The 18,445-nt window shown below is 54.2% G+C and overlaps 1 protein-coding gene and 2 non-coding genes across 8 annotated transcripts; 2 read left to right on the top strand and 1 right to left on the bottom strand.

Moving 5' to 3' along the window:
* Positions 1-4,301: 4,301 nt before the first annotated feature.
* On the top strand, positions 4,302-4,373 carry TRNAH-GUG (transfer RNA histidin (anticodon GUG)). Its single transcript has one exon. It is a non-coding gene; the product is annotated as a tRNA-His (tRNA).
* A 289-nt stretch (positions 4,374-4,662) lies between these two features.
* On the bottom strand, positions 4,663-4,734 carry TRNAH-GUG (transfer RNA histidin (anticodon GUG)). The gene has a single exon. It is a non-coding gene; the product is annotated as a tRNA-His (tRNA).
* Positions 4,735-5,179: 445 nt separating this feature from the next.
* Positions 5,180-18,428, top strand: SLC28A1 (solute carrier family 28 member 1). Of its 6 annotated transcripts, none has more exons than XM_061447454.1 (18): positions 5,183-5,384; positions 7,742-7,868; positions 7,942-8,039; positions 8,423-8,562; positions 8,981-9,170; positions 9,536-9,677; positions 10,443-10,556; positions 10,963-11,040; positions 11,410-11,490; positions 11,815-11,895; positions 12,038-12,163; positions 15,525-15,655; positions 15,854-16,022; positions 16,217-16,414; positions 16,842-16,923; positions 17,412-17,510; positions 17,899-18,010; positions 18,103-18,428. In XM_061447454.1, the coding sequence occupies exons 2-18, from the start codon at positions 7,803-7,805 to the stop codon at positions 18,224-18,226; spliced, it is 2,031 nt and encodes a 676-aa protein (XP_061303438.1). In that variant the 5' UTR covers positions 5,183-5,384; positions 7,742-7,802; the 3' UTR covers positions 18,227-18,428. The 6 variants fall into 6 exon arrangements, with proteins under 6 accessions (XP_061303443.1, XP_061303438.1, XP_061303437.1 ...); XM_061447453.1 differs by having other exon boundaries at positions 7,742-7,871; XM_061447456.1 differs by having other exon boundaries at positions 5,184-5,384; positions 8,471-8,562.
* Positions 18,429-18,445: the final 17 nt, after the last annotated feature.

The following is an 18,445-nucleotide window of genomic DNA, read 5'->3' as shown; positions in this document are numbered from 1 at the left end:
AAGCAGGACTCACACAAACATGTGGCAGCATTTATGTGAGGCTGCAGGGTGGCTGACTCTCTCCTGGAACACTTTTATCACTTTTATCCCATCTTCAGCTGGGTCCTGGACCAGAAAGGAAAGGGCTGAAGAGGCTGCTCCAGGCTTTGTGCTCCCTGGAGGTCAGACAGGACAGCTTTGGTGAATCCCTCTCCATATATTTTGGGGACCATTTTCCTTGATCTCTAAACATTGGAGCTGGGCAAGGGGATCCCAAAACATAACCAAGCAGAAAATCAGTCTGTTTTGGCCTTTTTGCCTGCCCCACATAACACTTGCAGACTGGAAAATGTCCTTTGAAGCTTGGGCTTTAGAAGAACCAGGACCATCTCATGCACTGTTATGGGTTCATAAAGTCTTTCCAGAGGATCACGTATGAACATTCATGTCAAGAAATACTTGAGTTGTTCTCCTTCAGGCCTTGGTGCACGTCTCATGAGCTAGAAGAGGATGGGGAGGTGAATGGTGGGGAGAGAGCCATGCCAGATTGCTTGCAGCTGTCTTCCAGCTCAGATGTGCTACCCTTCACTCCCAAATCCCACCTAAACTTTCACCTCCAAAATTATCCCAGCCCCAGGACACTTCCTTGGCATCATCTTGCTCCAGCATTCTGCACTGCCCTGTCAGTGCCTGTGGGTATGGGAACATGGGATACTGTGCTAGATGGAATGAAGTCACTCTGATTTGCTTAGGAAGGAAGGGAGGCTTTCAGCAGCAGAGCAAATTGTAAGCTGAATTTATGGCCTCAGAATATTCAGAGATGACAGTGCTGGCTTGAGTCAGTGCAGTGTTTCCTATCACCAGTAAAACACAGAGCACCTTGTGCACCTTGCAAGATGGGTATCTATCCTGCCTTTCTGTGCACCAGTGCCACTCCTGAAGCTGTTTTCGGGATGTGAGACCAAAAGAGGAGGCCATGGGGGTCATTCTGCTTTTCATCTGCCTCACTGAGACCAGGAGAGGTGGCCAGGGACTGCCCCAGTGAGGGAACAGCTGGAGAGGCCACTCAAGTGGCACAACACCTGAGACAGCCATGCAGTGATGAATTACTCTTGTTCCTGTGCCAGCCGGAAGATTTATGTTTGTACCACAGAATGACAACATCTGGGCCCAGCAGCACTCTCTCTCTCTGGCTGCACAGGCATTTCAACATTGCAGGCATCTTTAAAATCCCACTGAGTGCAACCCACAGGCATCAGAGGGCTTGAAGAAAAGCCTCTTCTGAGGGACAGAGGAGGGTGGGAAAAGCCAAGGGACCTGCCTGGAGCAGCCATCCCACCCAGATGCTGAGCAGAGCCTTAGGACATCCGGTCAGCTAGCAGGCAGAGGATCCCCCAAAGCCCCCCCAGGCTCATCTCTTTTCCTACACACTGAGTGAACATGTCTTGGCAGGTCCTGACCCTGTCGGTCAGACTGGCAGCAGCTGTGAACAAAATCATACCGCAGTGGACTGTTGGGGCCCTGACAACCTGGCATGATTTCATTAGGAGTGGTCATATCCAAGTCCTCCTGGGGAAGACAGCCCTTAGGTAAGAAGCTGTGCTGGGATGGGGCCACCACCAAAAGTGATGGGTGGCGTCAGCTTCATTCCTCCTCTTCTGCACCAGCCAGGCCTCCGCTGCTTATCTCCATGTCCACTCACCACCTCCCAGCTCACTTCCATGTTTGGCCAACTCCTCTTTATCGCTGCAGCATTTATCTCAGTCATGCCCGTTCAGCAGTTGAGATCATTGTTATTTGGCCTGCAGAAAAGTCTGCTGAGCATCCCAAGCACGAGCCCCACTGCCTTCTCCCTGCACCATGCATACCATGTGAGCAGCACCCAGCACACACCATGCAAATGTGAGCTCTGCACCAGGCCAGGTCAGGAACCGGGATCAAGACCATTGTGGACACCAGCCTTAGGGGTTCCATTCTGCCTGTCCATGCAAGTGCCCAAGGAGGAATCCTCTGGTCACTGCATGTGTCTCTGTAGGTTCTCCATCCCCACCAGGCATGGGCAGCACATCCTGCCAGTGGTGGTCCACATCTCCAAACCATCCCACCTTCTCCCTTGGGTGCTTCTTCCCCACCAGAGCTGTGCTGACCCACATCTGCAGCAGTTGTGCAAGACTATGTGTGAGAGCAGGCCAGCATGGAGCTGTGCTCATCCTTTAACAGGTGATACAGCGTAGCTCAGTGGCACTGCGACACCACCAGCCCAGTGTGGAGGAAATCACCTCAACCAGGCACAAGGCAGCACAAGGACCTGTACCTCCACAAGGTTATACCTTGAGATTCAGAGACTGTAATGACTCCACCTCTGTGGCTCAGCAGCCCCTGTCCTGCAGATGTCTGGGTGGTCAGATCTCTCTCCACAGTGCAGCCAAGGTGCTGGTGATGGTGTTAAACTCTCTGGATATAGGAGGAGACGTGTATCTGGTAACAGTGGCACTGCACCCACTTTAGTTCCATCATGAGGACACAGATGGTGTCGGGACATAGATGAGTAAGAGCAGTGTCCCTGCAGCACTATGGGAGAGACAGACTGGGATCCTTGGAGGGCAGAAAACAGAGGGAGAAGAACAGCACTGGGATGGGAGGGCAGTAACAAAAACCCATGTGGATGCCCAGATCATGCAGATACCATCAAAGAGCCTCTCCTTCACCACCTCCTGATCAGCCAGGTTTGGTTTGTGGAGAGCATCTCCCGCTGCAAAGGTTCCCACCATTGCTGAGGGACCAGCCTGCACATCAGTGATGAGGGCAAGTCATCAGTAAAGAGGCTGAGGGAAGAACAAGGTGGGCATAGAGAAAGGGGAACACAAAAGGCCGTTCTGTCTTCCTCCACCACTCTGAACTCTTTTGGGTTGGATACAAGCAAGAGGAGATGATCAAGATGGCAAGGGTAATTACTTCATGGAGTAATCAAAGTGTACAGGGACTTCCACTGGCTTGTCCCGAGTCTTAGGAAGACTCGTAAGATTTAGGATTCACCAGCTGCAGCAGATAAAAAGGGACAGATATGCTGCAGGGACATAGACCTGCCCAGCTTGGGCAGCATGGTTGCAGACTTCCACTTCTTCCAGCACACTCTCACATGCAAACAAAACTCCAGAGGTGCCTGTAGATGATGCCAAGTGACGAGCTCTCTGTGCAGCAGGAGCAAAGGGTTCTGTGACTACCTTTTCCCGTGCGGCACCACAGAGGTGTGTGAGTCACCTGGGCCATCCCAGTGCCTTGAAGTGCCCTGATTGCTCTAAAAATACTTGAAACAAATAAATGCTTTTGATCCCAGCTGTTGTGAATTCTTTGCATAGCTGCGAAAAATAACAGCCCCTTCAATACCTAGAGCACTGTAAAAATCAGCAACAGAAGTGACAGCAAACAGTCATTTACTATTAATGTGTGTTTCACCAGGAAGAAACAGGAGCCACTGCATAGACTGATACCTGCCACTGTTTTGGGTCACAAAGTCAACTTCATCATTAGCCCCTCATTTTCTACTTCATCTGTAGATACTGCCCTGGCGTGCCCAGTTGTTAATCATAGAATCCCAGACTGGTTTGGGTTGGAAGGCACCTTAAAGCTCACCCAGTTCCAACCCCTGCCACGGGCAGGGACACCTTCCACTAGAGCAGCTTGCTTCAAGCTGGTGTCCAACCTGGCCTTGAACACTGCCAGGGATGGGGCAGCCACAGCTTCTCTGGGCACCCTGTGCCAGTGCCTCAGCACCCTCACAAGTAAATGCCGCAGCAAAGAGAAATTATTCCCTGAGAAACACGCAGAGTGGTGAGAGGTGGGAATACACCTGGGGTTCGGGCATGGTGAGAGTTGGGGTAACACACAGGTTGAGGGAAGGGTCAGGGCAAGAGCTGAAGGGTATGGCTGGAAGCAGGGACATGGTCAGAATCACAGTCTGCAGTTGAGCCAAGGCCAGAGGAGGGGAGTCAGGGTTAGGAGTGGGGTCAGGGAGGGTTAAAACCAAGGTAAGGTGGGGGTCAGGATGAGACACAGGATTGGGTTTGGGGCTGGGACCAGCGAAGGAGGTGAGATGGGCTTAGAGGTGGGGCCAGGCCAGGGTGAGGGGCGTGGGGAGCGCCATCCTCACGGGCCGTGCTAGGGCGCAGCAAGCCTGAGCTCGCGAAGGGCTGAACGGGCCGGGGCGAGGCCGGAGACAGCGGCGGGGCGCCGGCCACCCTACCCCCCTCCGGTCACGTGCTCCGCGCCCTCAGCGCTAAGGGCTGTTTCTGCAGTGAAGCTGGCGGGAGCCTCGGTAGCGCGCCGTGATCGTATAGTGGTTAGTACTCTGCGTTGTGGCCGCAGCAACCTCGGTTCGAATCCGAGTCACGGCATCGCCCCAGCGGTACCACGGCAGAAGGGCTCGTGTTTTGCCATTCCGCCCCTTGGCTTCATCTGTATTAGTTTTATATATTCTTTTAGCTTCCCGTGCGCCGTTACCTCTCCACCCACCGCCTTACAAAGCCCCGGGCTGGGCAGCACAGCACAGCGCCCCGCCAGGAACCCAAAAAAACCTAAACAGTGAAATATTGGCACGACGTGGAAAAAGAAAATGATGAATCCGGTCGTCGGGGAGCAGAAGGAAAAAGCAGAAGCCCCCTTGCCGTGGTACCGCTGGGGCGATGCCGTGACTCGGATTCGAACCGAGGTTGCTGCGGCCACAACGCAGAGTACTAACCACTATACGATCACGGCGCGCTACCGGGGCTGTGGGTTAACTATTTGCCCAGGCGGCTTTTACTGCTGATGGTGCGCAGCACGTGGCCCGTGTACATGTGGGTGATACTAGATGTGCTTCGGGGGCTGCTGCGTGTCACCAGTGCGGTGACGGGCGCGGGCAACCCTGAGCACCCTTGCTATACACCGAAGCCAGACCAGCGTCCTCTGAACCGAATCCTGCTGGCCCCGTATCACCTCACCGCTCCCCGGGCAGGGAAACCCCGGGTGCCCGCACGTGGGGATTCGCCTCCCCCTGTCCCGCGTGGAAAAACTGTTTCCAGCGCACGCCAGCAGGCAATGATTCCACCTGTTTTCCGTTCCCTGCTGTGCAGGGCTGGGGGATACCACTTTGGAGTCTGCCTGTGCCTGACTCTTTTCCAGGGAAGCATTTCTCAGTGGAGTAAAGGCTGGATACGTGGGGGTGAAAGTACCCAGCGCAGACTCTTCTGGGAGGCAAGGTCACCCCGCTGGGGTCCCTCCCAGGCACTTGTGGGCACCCGGGTGTAGGACCTGGGAGGAGCTGGGGCAGCCCCAGCCCCAGAATGCCCAGCCCAGCTCTTTGGACCGAGCTGTTAATCGGTAACCGGGCGTGGGGACAGACGCTGTGTGGCCAGTGCGGCTGGCGGGTGAGCACAGGAGCGCGGCGGGTGCGGGGGTGGCAGTAGCCATGGGGCTCGGGGCAGCCGTTAGGCCATGGGGTGCAGGAGGGCATGGGGCAGGAAGACACAGGCGGTGTGAGGGCATGGGGTGCAGGGAGGCAGCGGGGAGGGCAGAAGGGCATGTGACCACATGGCATGACAAGGCTGTGGGGGTAAGGATGCAAGACGTGGGGGCATAGGGGGCACCCGCCTGCTGCCCCACTGATTGCCTGCCTGTTCATGTGGCCCCACTCCTTAAGTGGATGGCAGCGTTAAGAGGCTTCACCAGAACAGAAGCCAGCTGAGCCACTGGGGAGGGGAGGAAGTGCCATTGGGGGGTCACAGTGGTGGCATCAGCATGTAGGGCACTGAGCCTGGGAGGAATGGAGAGAGCCAGGAGCCTTGGGGTTCCTGGGGGAGTCACTGAGCACTGGGGGTGCCAGCAGGGTCACTAAGCCCAGAGGGATCTCTAGGTGTTCCTGAAATGGTGGGCCTGGGAAGAGGGGTCCTCTTGTTCCCTGCCAGGCTCCTGGTGAGGGGTCCCTGAGCCCTGGGGGACACTGGGGGTGCTGGAGGCTCTGGTCTGGGGTCCTGGGTTCCTACCATGGCCTTGGATCCTGCCCTGCTGCTGAGGAGCCATCAGACTTATTAGCAGCTGGGGGACGTGCTGGGGGCCAGCATGCCTCAGTGCTCCCCATGGAACCAACCGCTACCTTGAGCTGTTGTGAGGTCCCAAGCTGAGGGGGATGTTCTCCAAAACTCACCTCCATTCGTTGCATTCAGGGCTGGGACAGTCCCTTCAGTGAACCCTAATTTTCACACTGGAGGAAGCAGGCGATGACGCTGCCTTCTCCATCTTCTCCATGCAGACCTCTATGGCTCTCCTCCAAAGCAAGGACAACTCCTTACTCCCTCTGCCCTCACACACAAATGATTCTACAGTCGATCGCTACCTTCTCTGCAACTTGTTTGCTCTTCCCTCATCTTTCTTCAGGTAGAGGAACCTGGAGGGAGCCCAGGTGGTGTGCTCCCAGAGTTCCTGCTCTGGCATGACACTGGTTCTTCTGCCTGTGCTGGGCTAGTTCTCCCTGTATAATTCTCCTCAAGGACCAGTCCCCATGCAAACTACCACTTACTGCTCCCCATTCCTGCTGCACTGTATTAGTTACGAACATGAAAAGACCTTCTTCCTTATCCTTATCATTCCTTATCTTCATCCTTATCCTTCCTTACCCTTGTCCTAGCCTTCCTTCTCCTTCTCCTTCTTCCTTATTCCATTTGAGATCCTCAGAGCAGTGAGAAGGGCGCGCAGCAACCTCACTGCCCTGAACTTCAAGAGAGCAGACTTTGGCCTCGTCAGGAACCTGCTCAGTAAGGTTCCATGGGATAAAGCCCTAGAGGGCAGGAGGTCAAACTCAGAAGGAAAAAAGGAGCTTACAGAAGGTGGAAGTGAGGACATGTGCCCTGGTGGAATTCTGGTGTCCTCAACATAAGAAGGACGTGGAGCTGTTGCAGCAAGTCCAGAGGAGGCCATGAGGATGATCAGAGGCTGGAGCACCTCCTGTATGAGGATAGGCTGAGAAAGTTGGGGCTGTTCAGCCTGGAGAAGAGAAGCTGCGTGGAGACCTCAGAGCAGCCTTCCAGTATCTGAAGGGGGCTACAAGGATGCTGGAGAGGGACTCTTCATCAGGAACTGTAGCAACAGAACAAGGGGTGATGAGTTCAAACTGAAACAGGAGATTTAGGTTAGATATAAGGAAGAAGCTCTTCCCTGTGAGGGTGCTGAGGCGCTGGCACAGGGTGCCCAGAGAAGCTGTGGCTGCCCCATCCCTGGCAGTGTTCAAGGCCAAGTTGGACACAGGGGCTTGGAGCAAGCTGCTCTGGTGGAAGGTGTCCCTGCCTGTGGCAGGGGTTGGGGCTGGGTGAGCTTTAAGGTGCCTTCCAACCCAGACCAGTCTGGGGTTCTATGATGTTACTCAGTTGCACCCAGTGAGGGATGCAGCCAGATTTATTTTTTGCAGAATCTCACTGGAAGGGTTGCTCATAAAGGCTGGTAGCCACTACCACCATCTTGGAGGAGCAGTACCAGCTCTTCCTGCTGCAACGTCCTCTCCTGTAATTCCTTGGAGACATGGAAGAGCAAACCTTCCAAGAGAGGAGAACAAGGGAGTCAGTATTTCCTCCCCACAGCTTGAGGATCCTATGGGATGGTCCCTTGATGTGCTGGTACAAAAACTACTCTTAAATCTCTACTGCAAAGGGTGTTTTTCTCCTGGGGACCTGGAACTCGAAATCAGTGTTGGACATGCATGCTTCCAGAGGTGATCCTGTCTTTCTCTTCCTAGCCAGCATTGTTCCCCTGCAGTGCTGTTTCTCTAATGCATTGAAGCTGCTGCACTTCTGGAGATGGAAGAAAACCGGATAACCCTGGACAGCCTTGGGAAGGGCTCAGATAACCCAGCTTTCAGCTCCGTGGTAAGTCCTCCTTTCCCCTACGTGTGGTACAGGAGCTGCTCAGGGTGCTCCAGCTAATGATGTTTTCCAGGGGGAGGGCAGACTGTGTGAGGGATGTGACGGTCCATGTGGTGGAACCAAAGAGGAGAGGAGAGGAGAAGGGAAAGGGAGATTCTCCTCCTACTGCAGGTAGGATAACCCCTGGAGATGCATCTGTGTAGGGTGTTTCCAGTGGTCATAGCAAGTCTGCAGTCCTTGGGCCAGTGATTCCCCTGATCACAGAGCAGAGCAGGGTGGTATTGACCACATAGCAGGGATAGTGCCTGATGACTCCATATGGCTTTGTAGGGTGCAGTCAGCAGTGCAGCCACCCAGCAGAAACCTTCACTCATTGTGCCCAGGGTGTTGTGTGTGTGGTGGGGTCTCCCTTGCCACAGGCAGCCAGCTCCCTCCTCCTGGGAGCAGGCAGTAAAGTTGCTGGAGGCCATGGCACACCTATCAACCATGCTGCTGCCACAAGCACCCTCTAGTTATGACCTGGCTCTGTTGAGTTGGACTGGGTTCACCTTCAGGTTCCATCTCCTGTGCCTCTCAAGTCTCTGGCATGTGACTCTCCCCAGGAAGGCTGTGCAGCCGGCTTGCAAGGCAAAGCGCTTCTGCAAGGCTTATGCCAAGGTGTTGAGAAGGGTCGTCCTGGCGTTCCTTGGAGTAGGTGAGGACTTCCCAGTGCTGAGACCCCATCTCCACATCCCTTTGGCTGGCCATGTCCCCAGCCTCCAAGAACTGGGCATGGCCGCCCATGTGGAGGTTGTATCTGCTCTCACCCCATGGCCTGCCCCCTCCTCAGTCACCACTCCTGTCCAGGAGGGCTACCTGCTCCTCACTATCCGCCTTCCCTTTACCCACCTACCCAAAGGGTTCGCAATGCCTGTTCTGGTTGCTCCATGTGCCCCTAGACAGCTGAGGTGCTGTCACCAGTGAGCCCGTCTGCTGGGTTGGTGCTCCCTAAGTCCTCCTTCTGCACAGATGGGAGCCTCAGGGAAACTAACCCCATTGTTGGCCCTGGTTAGTGTTATGAATCCATGATCTTATGGGCCTGATATTTCTGACCTCCTATGTGCCTTCTCCAGCCTACCTGTGCTACTTTATCGCGGCCTGCTGGTTCAACTTCCAGCGAGCCCTTCCGTTGGTTGTGATGACTGCTGTGGTTGTGTTCTTCATCTGCTGGAGCCTCTTCAAGAAGCACTGTGGGGCAAAGGTGCTGCTGCTCCTCAGCCCTATTTGGAAATGCTTCAGAAAGTCCTGCCTATGGCTGAAATGGTGAGTCAGGAAAAGGCAGGGCCAGATCCCTCCCAGTACCAGGTCCCCTCTCCCATGGCTGCCCTGACAACACAACCAGCAGCTGGGGGCTCTGGACAGATGCCCTAGTCCTGTGCGAGCACCTCATGAATGATGAGGAATGGCCAAGCCTGGGAACCACTTAAAAAACATGGCAGAAACATCCTGCTACTCTACCTCAGCAGCATGATGGCTGTTCATAGCCCCTGTTTGTGTCTGAGCCCCAGGTTTCTTCAGATGCATGGACCTCACAGTGGCTCCTCCCACACAATTAGCTTCTGCCCTTCATGAGCTTCTCTTCCCATGGGGACATCCTCTCTGTGATGGTCTGGGAATTTCCTTTGCAGGCTGCTATGGGTGGCTCTCCTGGGAGGCCTGATCATATGGCTGGCTTTGGACACTGCCAGAAATCCAGAGCAACTCATCTCACTGGCCGGCTTCTGCTTCCTGGTGCTGTTCCTGTTTGCCTGCTCCAAGCACCACAGCGCAGTATGTGCTTCAGATGTTTCTTGCCCATTGGTGCTCTCACAGCATGTGGCCTCCCAGTACTGGGAAAAATGTGCTTCTCTCCCACTGGCATCCCCTTATGGCCCATCACTGGAGCTCCCTGGAGGAAGCAGAATCCAGCAGGGCTCCTGGGCAGATCTGGATCAGCATGGGAGCTAAGCTGGGTGGATGGAACCAGCCCCAAAGCCACCCACTGCTCTTTTCCCACTGCTCATCACTGTGCTCCCTCATGGTGCCTCTATCGCGTTTTCCATCATGTCTCTCATACCTGGGTCAGATGCAGACCCAGCACTAGGCTCATGCCTGAATTTCAGATGTCTGTGGGTGGAGGGTGGGCCAGAGCTCCAGGTGACTTGGGCAGAAGTGATTGAAGTCCCAGTGGTTTCCAAACCAACCTGCTTCAATGTTTTTTGGGCATCTGTTGCCTCCAAAGGATTAATGAACAGGAAGTTTTGATCCAGCAGGTCTGTACTAGCTGTCAAACCATCAGAAGGTCTCTGTGCCTTTCCCCTCCTGGGTAAGCCTGGCAGATTATAGTCCACCAGCCAGTTTCTGAGTCCCACCAACTCATCTTCTTCTAAACCCAAACTCTGTTTGTGGATTACTGTTCCAATTTCTTTATTAGTATCCCCATGACATTCATGCAGGTGTTTGCCATATGCAGCTGTCAAAGGGGCAGGAAGCTAAGAAAGGGAAGTCTGTAGGCTTCACTAATGTCTCAGTCCCTGTTCTGCTCTTGGTCCCCAGGTGTCCTGGAGAGCTGTTTCTTGGGGTCTTGGCTTGCAGTTCATATTTGGACTTTTCATCCTCCGAACAACCCCAGGCATCCAAGCTTTCCAGTGGCTGGGTGACCAAATCCAGGTACTGCATGTGCTCACACCACCCCATGCTTGTGCCCTCCATGTAGCCCCCCCTTGGGATGCAAGGACCTGCAAGAAGAGCAGAGGGTGGCATGGGGTGGGGAAGCTGCAGGGACTGCACACTTAGAAGCATTTTTGCTTGGGACTTGAGAAAAATCAGCTATTTCCTGGTTCTCTGCAGCAGCCAGGATCCTTTGGTGCAGTTTCCTATGCAGGCTGCCGCTGTGCCCCAGCACTTGGAGACAGCCCACCAGTGTCCACAGCTTAGGTTTCAGCAGGTCATTATCTGGTGTGGTGGTGAATTGAGCTATGGGGCTGGGGGGACAGACTCCTGCTAGGTAGATGTGAGATGTCATGGAGAGAGCTAATGGAGATCTCCCTCCTCCCATGTAACTTCTCTACTGCAGTTCTTCCTAGGCTACACCACAGCTGGCTCCAGCTTTGTCTTTGGGAGCACACTTATTGAAGAAGTCTTCGCCTTTCAGGTCAGCTTGGAGTATGGGCTATAGGGAGAGAGAGGCCGAGCCTGGTTCTCTCCTGGTCTGGCTGCCTTGCTGGATCCTGAAGAGCATGGAGCTGAACACAGCCATGTTTACTGCAGTGCTCAACCAGCTCAAGCGTGGGTCTCCCCCAGCTTTGTAAACATTGATGGACCTCCTCAGTGCCATAACGGGTTTGCACTGGTCCCCTGTCCCAGCTGCCAGTCCAAAGTTGTGGCATCCCAATAGTGAGGGCTGGCTATGCAGTACCTTGCCATGCCCATTTCATGGGTCAAAAGGGCTTGGTCCCCAAGTGTACTTAGATGTGTTGCTCAGCTCTCCTTTAACCCTATGCCCCTGGTGTCTTGCCTACAGACTCTGCCCATTGTTGTTTTCTTCAGTTGTGTGATGTCCATCCTCTACTACCTTGGCATCATGCAGTGGCTCATTGTCAAGGTAGGACCTCTCACCTGGCTCTGGGATGGTAGTGGAAAGAAGAACCTGGTGGGTTCTCTGACTACTGTGACCACCTTGAGGGATGTTCCAGGAAAATTGGCATAGTGCTAATCTGGGGTGATTTGTTCTGCCTAAAAGAATAGACACAACCCCTGCCTTTCTTGCATGTCCTCCTGAGAAGGTCCATCCTTGGAGCTGATGTTGCTGCCTGGTCTGTGGACGCTTCCCAAGACCACCTGTGTGCAGCCTGAGGGCCCTGCTTCATGGGGTGGGTGGCAGGGTGCCAGGAGTCTTTGGAAACACAGCAGCCTTGTCTTTTCCCAGATCTCCTGGATCCTTCAGGTCTCAATGGGCACCACTTCCACTGAGACCCTGAGTGTGGCAGGGAACATTTTTGTGGGACAGGTAAGGTCCTGGGCAGGAGATTCAGCTCCTCAGCCCTTGCAGCTGAGCCTGCCCTGGAAGAAGGGTCTTCTCCTCCCTTTCCAGGAGACCTATAGCCCTGCATGTCCCTGTCTCAAGGACAACAGGGCTTTCTCTCTTGCAGACCGAAGCCCCGCTGCTCATCCGCCCATACCTTGCAGATATGACCCATTCAGAAATCCACACTGTGATGACTGGTGGCTTTTCTACAATTGCAGGCAGTGTGATGGGTGCCTACATATCCCTTGGGGTGAGTGCATAAGCAGATGTGTGCCCCATGCTCCCTGCCATGGGGTCCTGACACACAAGAACTGCCCTGGACTTGTGGGTGAGAGAAGACCCCCAGAAGGTGCCCCATGGTTCCTTTCCGTAAGCAGGATGAGGGCAGGGTGCCTCCATGTCCAGCCTCACCTCCGTTGGTCTGTCCAGAACCCTGAGCCCTGCCAGGTAGGAGGCACTGCTGTGGGACCCTCATTGCGTGTCCTTGCACAGTGAGCAGGGGAAATCTTACTGAATCATGGGAAAATTTAGCTTGGAAGGACCCTATGGGGATCTCTGATCCACCCTCATATCCAAATTACGTGATGGCAAAGCCCACAGGGTAGCCCAGAACCTTGTCCAGGTTGGTGGTGAACATCCCATGGAAGGAGGTCCCCCCTCACCTCCCTGAAGTGAGGATTCACAGGAGCCTCGTTTGTGGAGAATACTTTTTCCATATATGCAACTGGAATTTCCCACTGAAACTGTGACATCGATTCTCACTCTTTCCCTGGGCATCTCTGAGCAGCATCTTCCCACCATCCCCCCTTTTAAGTAGTTGGGAACAGCTACTACAACCCCCCAGCCCTCTTTTCTCCCAGGTGAACAGGCCTCACTCCCCCAGCATGGCCTTGGTGGTCCTGTGCCCTGACCCCTCCAGGGATGCCCTCTCCAGTTCATCAGCGTCTCAGCCATGGAAACGGTGTCCAGATGTGGCCTCATAGAATCATAGAAAGGTTAGGGTTGGAAAGGATCTTAAGATCACGTAGTTCCAAGCTTCTTAAGATCACGTAGTTCCAAGCTCCCTGCCATGGGCAGGGACACCTCACACTAGACCATGCTGCCCAAGGCTCTGTCCAACCTGGCTTTGAACACTGCCAGGGATGGGGCATTTACCACTTCTTTGGGCAACCTGTGCCAGGGCCTCACTGTCCTCACAGTAAAGAACTTCCCCTGTTTCAGCTTAAACCCGTCACCCCTTGTCCTATTGCTACAGCCTTTAATGAAGAGTCCCTCTCCAGCATTCTTGTAAGCCCCCTTCAGATACTGAAATGCTGCTCTGAGGTCTCCACACAGCTGCTCATTTCCAGGCTGAACAGCCCCAACTTTCAGAAGAAGGCCAGAGAAAGGAAGACTTCCCCCTGATCGTAGAGAGTTGGGCTAGGGATAGGTGGGACAGACTTAACACCTATAAATCCATGGGCCCTGATGGGATGCACCCGTGGGTGTTGAGGGAGCTGCACCCATCATCTTTGAAAAATCATGGAGAATGGGAGAGGTGCCCAATGATTGGAGCAAGGCCAATGTCACTCCCATCTACAGAAAGGGCAAGAGGGAGGAGCCGGGAAACTACCAGCCAGTCAGCCTTACCTCCATCCCTGCAAATGTGATGGAACGGGTCATTCTGCAGTCATCACCAAGCATGTAGAACAGGTCACCAGGAGTAGTCAGCATGGATTCACCAAGGGTAAATCTTGCCTAACCAATCTAATAACCTTCTGTGATGACGTAACAAAATGGGTCGATGAGGGGAGAGCAGTGTATGTCATCTACCTTTCAGCAAGGCTTTTGACACTGTATCCCATGGTATTCTCGTAGGTAAGCTTAGGAAATGTGGGTTAGATGAATGGACAGTGAGGTTGATTGTGTCTGAATGGCAGTGTTCAAAGGGTTGTGATCAGTGGAGTAGAATTCAGTTGGAGGCCTGTAGTGAGTGGTGGTCCCCAGGGAGCAATACTGGGTCTGGTCTTGTTCAACTTGTTTGTCAGTGTCCTGGATGAAGGGCTGGAGTGCACCCTCAGCAAGTTTGCTGATGATACAAAGCTAGGGGAGTGGCTGATACACCTGAAGGCATGCTGCCGTTCAGCAGTACCTCCATACGCTGGAGAATTGGGTGGAGAGAAACCTGTTGAGGTTCAGCAAGGGCAAGTGCATGGTCCTGTACCTGAGGAAGAAGAACCCCAAGTACCATCAGAGGCTGGGGCTGACCTACTAGAGCAGTTCAGCTGAGAAGGCCCTGGGAGTGTTGGTAGATGATAAGTTGACCATGAGAAGCAGTGTGCCCTTGAGCCATGAGGGACAAGAGTATCCTGGGGTGCATCAGAAGTGTGGCAGCAGTCAAGGGAGGTTATTCCTCTCCCTCTACTCGACCGTGGTGAGGCCACATCTGGAGTACTGTGTCCACTGCTGGGCTCCTCAGGACAAGAAAGACAAGGAGCAACTGAAGAGGGTCCAGTGGAGGCCACAAGGGTGCTCAGGGGTCTGGAGCATCTCTCTTATGAGGAGATACTGCAGGAGCTGGGCCTGTCTAGAGAAGAACAGGCTGAGAGGTGAACTCATCAATGCAGATCAATGTCTCAAATGTAGGTGCCAGGAGGATGGTGCCTGACTCTTTCCAGGGGTGCCCAGTGACAGGATGAGGAGCAGTGGCCATGAACTAAAACACAACAACTTTCACCTCAACACAAGGAAGAACTTCTTTCCATTGCAGGTGACAGAGCCCTGGCACAGGCTGCCCAGGGGGGTTGTGGAGTCTCTGTTTCTGGAGATACCCCAAATTCACCTGAACATGTTCCTGTGTGACCTGGTCTGTGTGGCCCTGCCTTGGCAGGGGGTTGGACCGGTTGATCTCTAGAAGGCCCTTCCAGCACTAATGATTTTGTGATTCTGTGATTCTCAGCCTGTCTTCATATGGGAGGTGCTCCAGCCCCTGATCATCCTTGTGTCCTCCTCCAGACTTGCTACACAGCAAGCATCTCCATGTCCTTCTTATGCTGAGGACACCAGAACTGCACACAGTGTTCCAAGTTGGGTCTCATGAGAGCAGAGGGGCAGGATCACCTCCTTTGACCTGCTGGTTACACTTCTTTTGGTCATCGGTGCTCTATAGCGAGGAATAAACCTTGCCCTCGATCTGCTGCCTGAGATCCTGCTATTTAAACATTAATTAGTCTACTTAAATGGGTATTCAAGGATAAAAGGTCAGAGAAATGAGACATTGCCATTTGGCAGGCAGGGGAGGTGTGAAACTGTGAACGTGGCCCTTTGTCAGGAGGGAGAAGTTCACAATGTTGCACATGATAGAAAGGGATGAGGAAGGGGCAAGGATGATTATGGTTAGGTCAAACAGCAGGAGAATTTACACCTTCAAGGCCAAGATCACTTCAGTTCCTCCAATGCCTCCATCCAGGTGAGCTGCCATACATGCCATGACCAGCTTACATGGGAAACAGACAATTTTCCCAGAGAAGCCCAAACTGCTGATGCCAGCAATGTGGGGGTTCCCTGGGGTGGCATGTCTTGGGGCACAGCCTCACATGGAGTTGCCTAAGCCCACAGTCTGCACATTGTAGATAGATGCGGCATCACTGATAGCAGCTTCCGTGATGGCTGCACCCTGCGCCCTTGCCATGTCCAAACTCGTCTACCCTGAAGTGGAAGAGTCCAAGTTCAAGGGCAAAGCAAGCATCCGCCTTGCCAAGGGGTGAGTGTGAGGATGGTGGAGTGGGGCTGCACTGTGTGGGGAAGCCATGGGGGCAAATGGGGGGCACAAGTGGACATTCCAGGTGGCCTGAGGTTGGGAGAGCCTGTGGTGTGCTGACATCCACAGACTGGGAGCTGACTTTGCACAGGGAATGCTTGGCCACAAGAGTCAATTGGTTGGTGTTTTTTTCCCATACAGAGAAGAGCAGAACATCCTGGAAGCTGCAAGCAATGGGGCTGCAGCCTCCGTAGGGCTCATAGCCAACATTGCAGCCAACCTCATTGCTTTCTTGGCGGTGCTGGAGTTCATCAATGCTGCTCTGCGCTGGTTTGGCGAGATGGTAGACATCGAAGGGCTCTCCTTCCAGGTATCCCCAAGATGCAGCCCCGTCATCTGGGCTACCAGATCCTACATCCCTCACCCATCCCTACCTTTGCCTCAGTAGGCTGCTGAGACCCTTGTTGGGTGTTTTGCAAATGCTGGCAGCGGGTGTCTGCCCCAAGCCTGGGGCTGTGCAGGTGGTCAGCTCTGAGTTGTTCCCTTCTGGGATCCTTTTCCCAGGTTATCTGCTCCTACGTCCTCATGCCTGTGGCCTTTCTTATGGGGGCAGACTGGGCAGACTCTCCGCTGGTGGCTGAGCTCTTGGGGATGAAGATCTTCCTGAATGAGTTTGTGGCATACCAGCAGCTGGCCACATACAAGAAAAAACGTCTGTCGGGTCTGGAGGAGTGGGATGGGAGCCGGAAGCAGTGGATATCTGTGAGGGGCATCTCCCATCCTGCCAGGCACAGGGCAGGGTGGAACCAGATGAAATGGGGCATGGGACATGGCTGGTCAGGCAGGAGGATGGCTGTTGGGGTGGAAGGGCACTTACGGCCAACTCGATGTGGATGTTCACTATCTGCTGGGTATGGGGTCATCCTAAGGAGTCAGTGAAACTCTTTCCCATTTATCCTTCTCCTTGGTGGGGCAGATCATGGTTCCAGAGGGCCTCCTGTTCCCCTAGCCCAGCCTCTCCCAGGGGCAGGCTGCCTAACATCTGCATTCTTGCTCCCAAAATTAGCTGAAGGAGAAAGGACTGGGATGGGGGACTTATCTCCATTATGTCTGTCTGGGTTGGGAACTATGACAGCTCTGGGGCTGCTCCTGGGCAGAGATGACTGTTCCCTCCTGCTGTGCCCTCCAGGAGCGAGCCGAGAACATCACCACCTTTGCACTCTGTGGATTTGCCAACCTCAGCTCCATTGGGATCATGCTGGGAGGTCTGGGTGAGTGTGGCCCACATCCTGGGTGCCTAGCAATGATGCAGGGCAATCCTGGGACCAAGGACTCAACTGGGGCAGAAAGAATTTGCTGCCCTCAACCCTCCATGTTCAGTATCTGCCAGCACAGATACAAGAAACAGGATTTGCATGAGGTTATTAGGGATGATTTTGCACTGCACCCATGGGCAAAAGCATGTGCATGTCCCACAAGCTCAGGTGCCACCCAGCCATGCGGCAAAGAGCAGAGACTCCAGTGTTGAGAGCATCGAGTGCTCTGGTTGATCACTCATGGGTGCAGAGTGGGCTCAGTGCAGAGTGTGCTGGGTGCTGGCTGTGACTGCCATGCCACCCAGACACCAGCGGTTGAGGTGGGCAGGGTGGTATGTGATAGAGCCAGCTAGGGACCTAGGACACATCCCTATCTTTTCCCAGCCTGGGGTGGAGCCAGAGCAAGGACTTAACTCACCCCAGTCTCTGCTTTGTCCCTGCAGCCTCCATGGTTCCCCAGCGCAAGGGTGATTTGGCATCCATTGTGCTGCGAGCCCTACTCACTGGCACATGTGTCTCCATGCTCAATGCCTGCCTGGCAGGTAAGTCCCTGCCTATTGCCAGTGGGCCAGAATGAACTGGGGACAGGCAAAGACCTATAAATGCAGGTGCAGGTATGCATGTCCTCCTGATGGCTCTGCCAGGGCCTCCAAACCCTTTGCAGGGGCTGCACAGCAGCTGTGCTGGGGCCCTTCAGCCTCATTTGGGCTAGGGATATTTCAAGGACAGCTTCTGGGGCACTGCAAGGGGTTCCCTGGGATCACTGCTGCAACAGTCTTGGGGTGAGGTGGGAGAGTGCATGCAGAGTCCCAGGTACAGGATCTGCAAGCAAGCGTAGGGTGAGGGTATGGGACTGGGGAGCAGGGTCAGGGTGTGGTATGTGCATGCATGGTCCCTCAAGAGCCACAACCAGGAGACTTTGTCCCCCAGGCCTCCTTCATGTGCCAACAGAGGTGGGTGACTGCGTGACCTTCCTCAGCACTGCCAACTTCAGCTCTACCAGCTACGCCATGTATACCTGCTGCAAGCAGCTCTTTGCCAGGTGGGTGTGAAGGGCCCCAGAGCCATACGGTCCTGCCCAGAGACACAGGCAGTGGCCAGCACCTCATCCTGACCATGCTTCTCTCTTTCCAGCTTGGTGCTCGACAGTGGGACGGTCTCCTTCACGGGAGCCTGGGCTGGCCAGACAGAGGGCATGCGGTGCCTGACACAGTGCTGTGGGCACTACAACCACACTACCTGCGAGGGGACAGCCTAGAAATACGCAAACACGGCCTGGAAACACCAGCATCTGCAAAGTCTGGCCCCAAGCCTAAGAAGTGCCCCATCAGAAACCTGCAAATTTGGTCTCCCCTGCTCCAGTGATGATTGACAGCTGCATGCACCCTGCAACCAGCACCCTTAGGTGCTAGCCCGCAGACATAAGGGAACTGCTTGCAAATAAATCACGGAAATCCCCACGTACTTGCCCTCAACC

The sequence above is a fragment of the Pezoporus flaviventris genome, unplaced genomic scaffold (assembly GCF_033815535.1).
Source record: "Pezoporus flaviventris isolate CSIRO_AGI_PZ_B2104156 unplaced genomic scaffold, CSIRO_AGI_Pfla_v1 ptg000006l, whole genome shotgun sequence".
NCBI lineage: Eukaryota > Metazoa > Chordata > Aves > Psittaciformes > Psittacidae > Pezoporus > Pezoporus flaviventris.
Note: the sequence above shows the minus strand (reverse complement) of the source record. Positions and strands in the feature narration are given on the sequence as shown.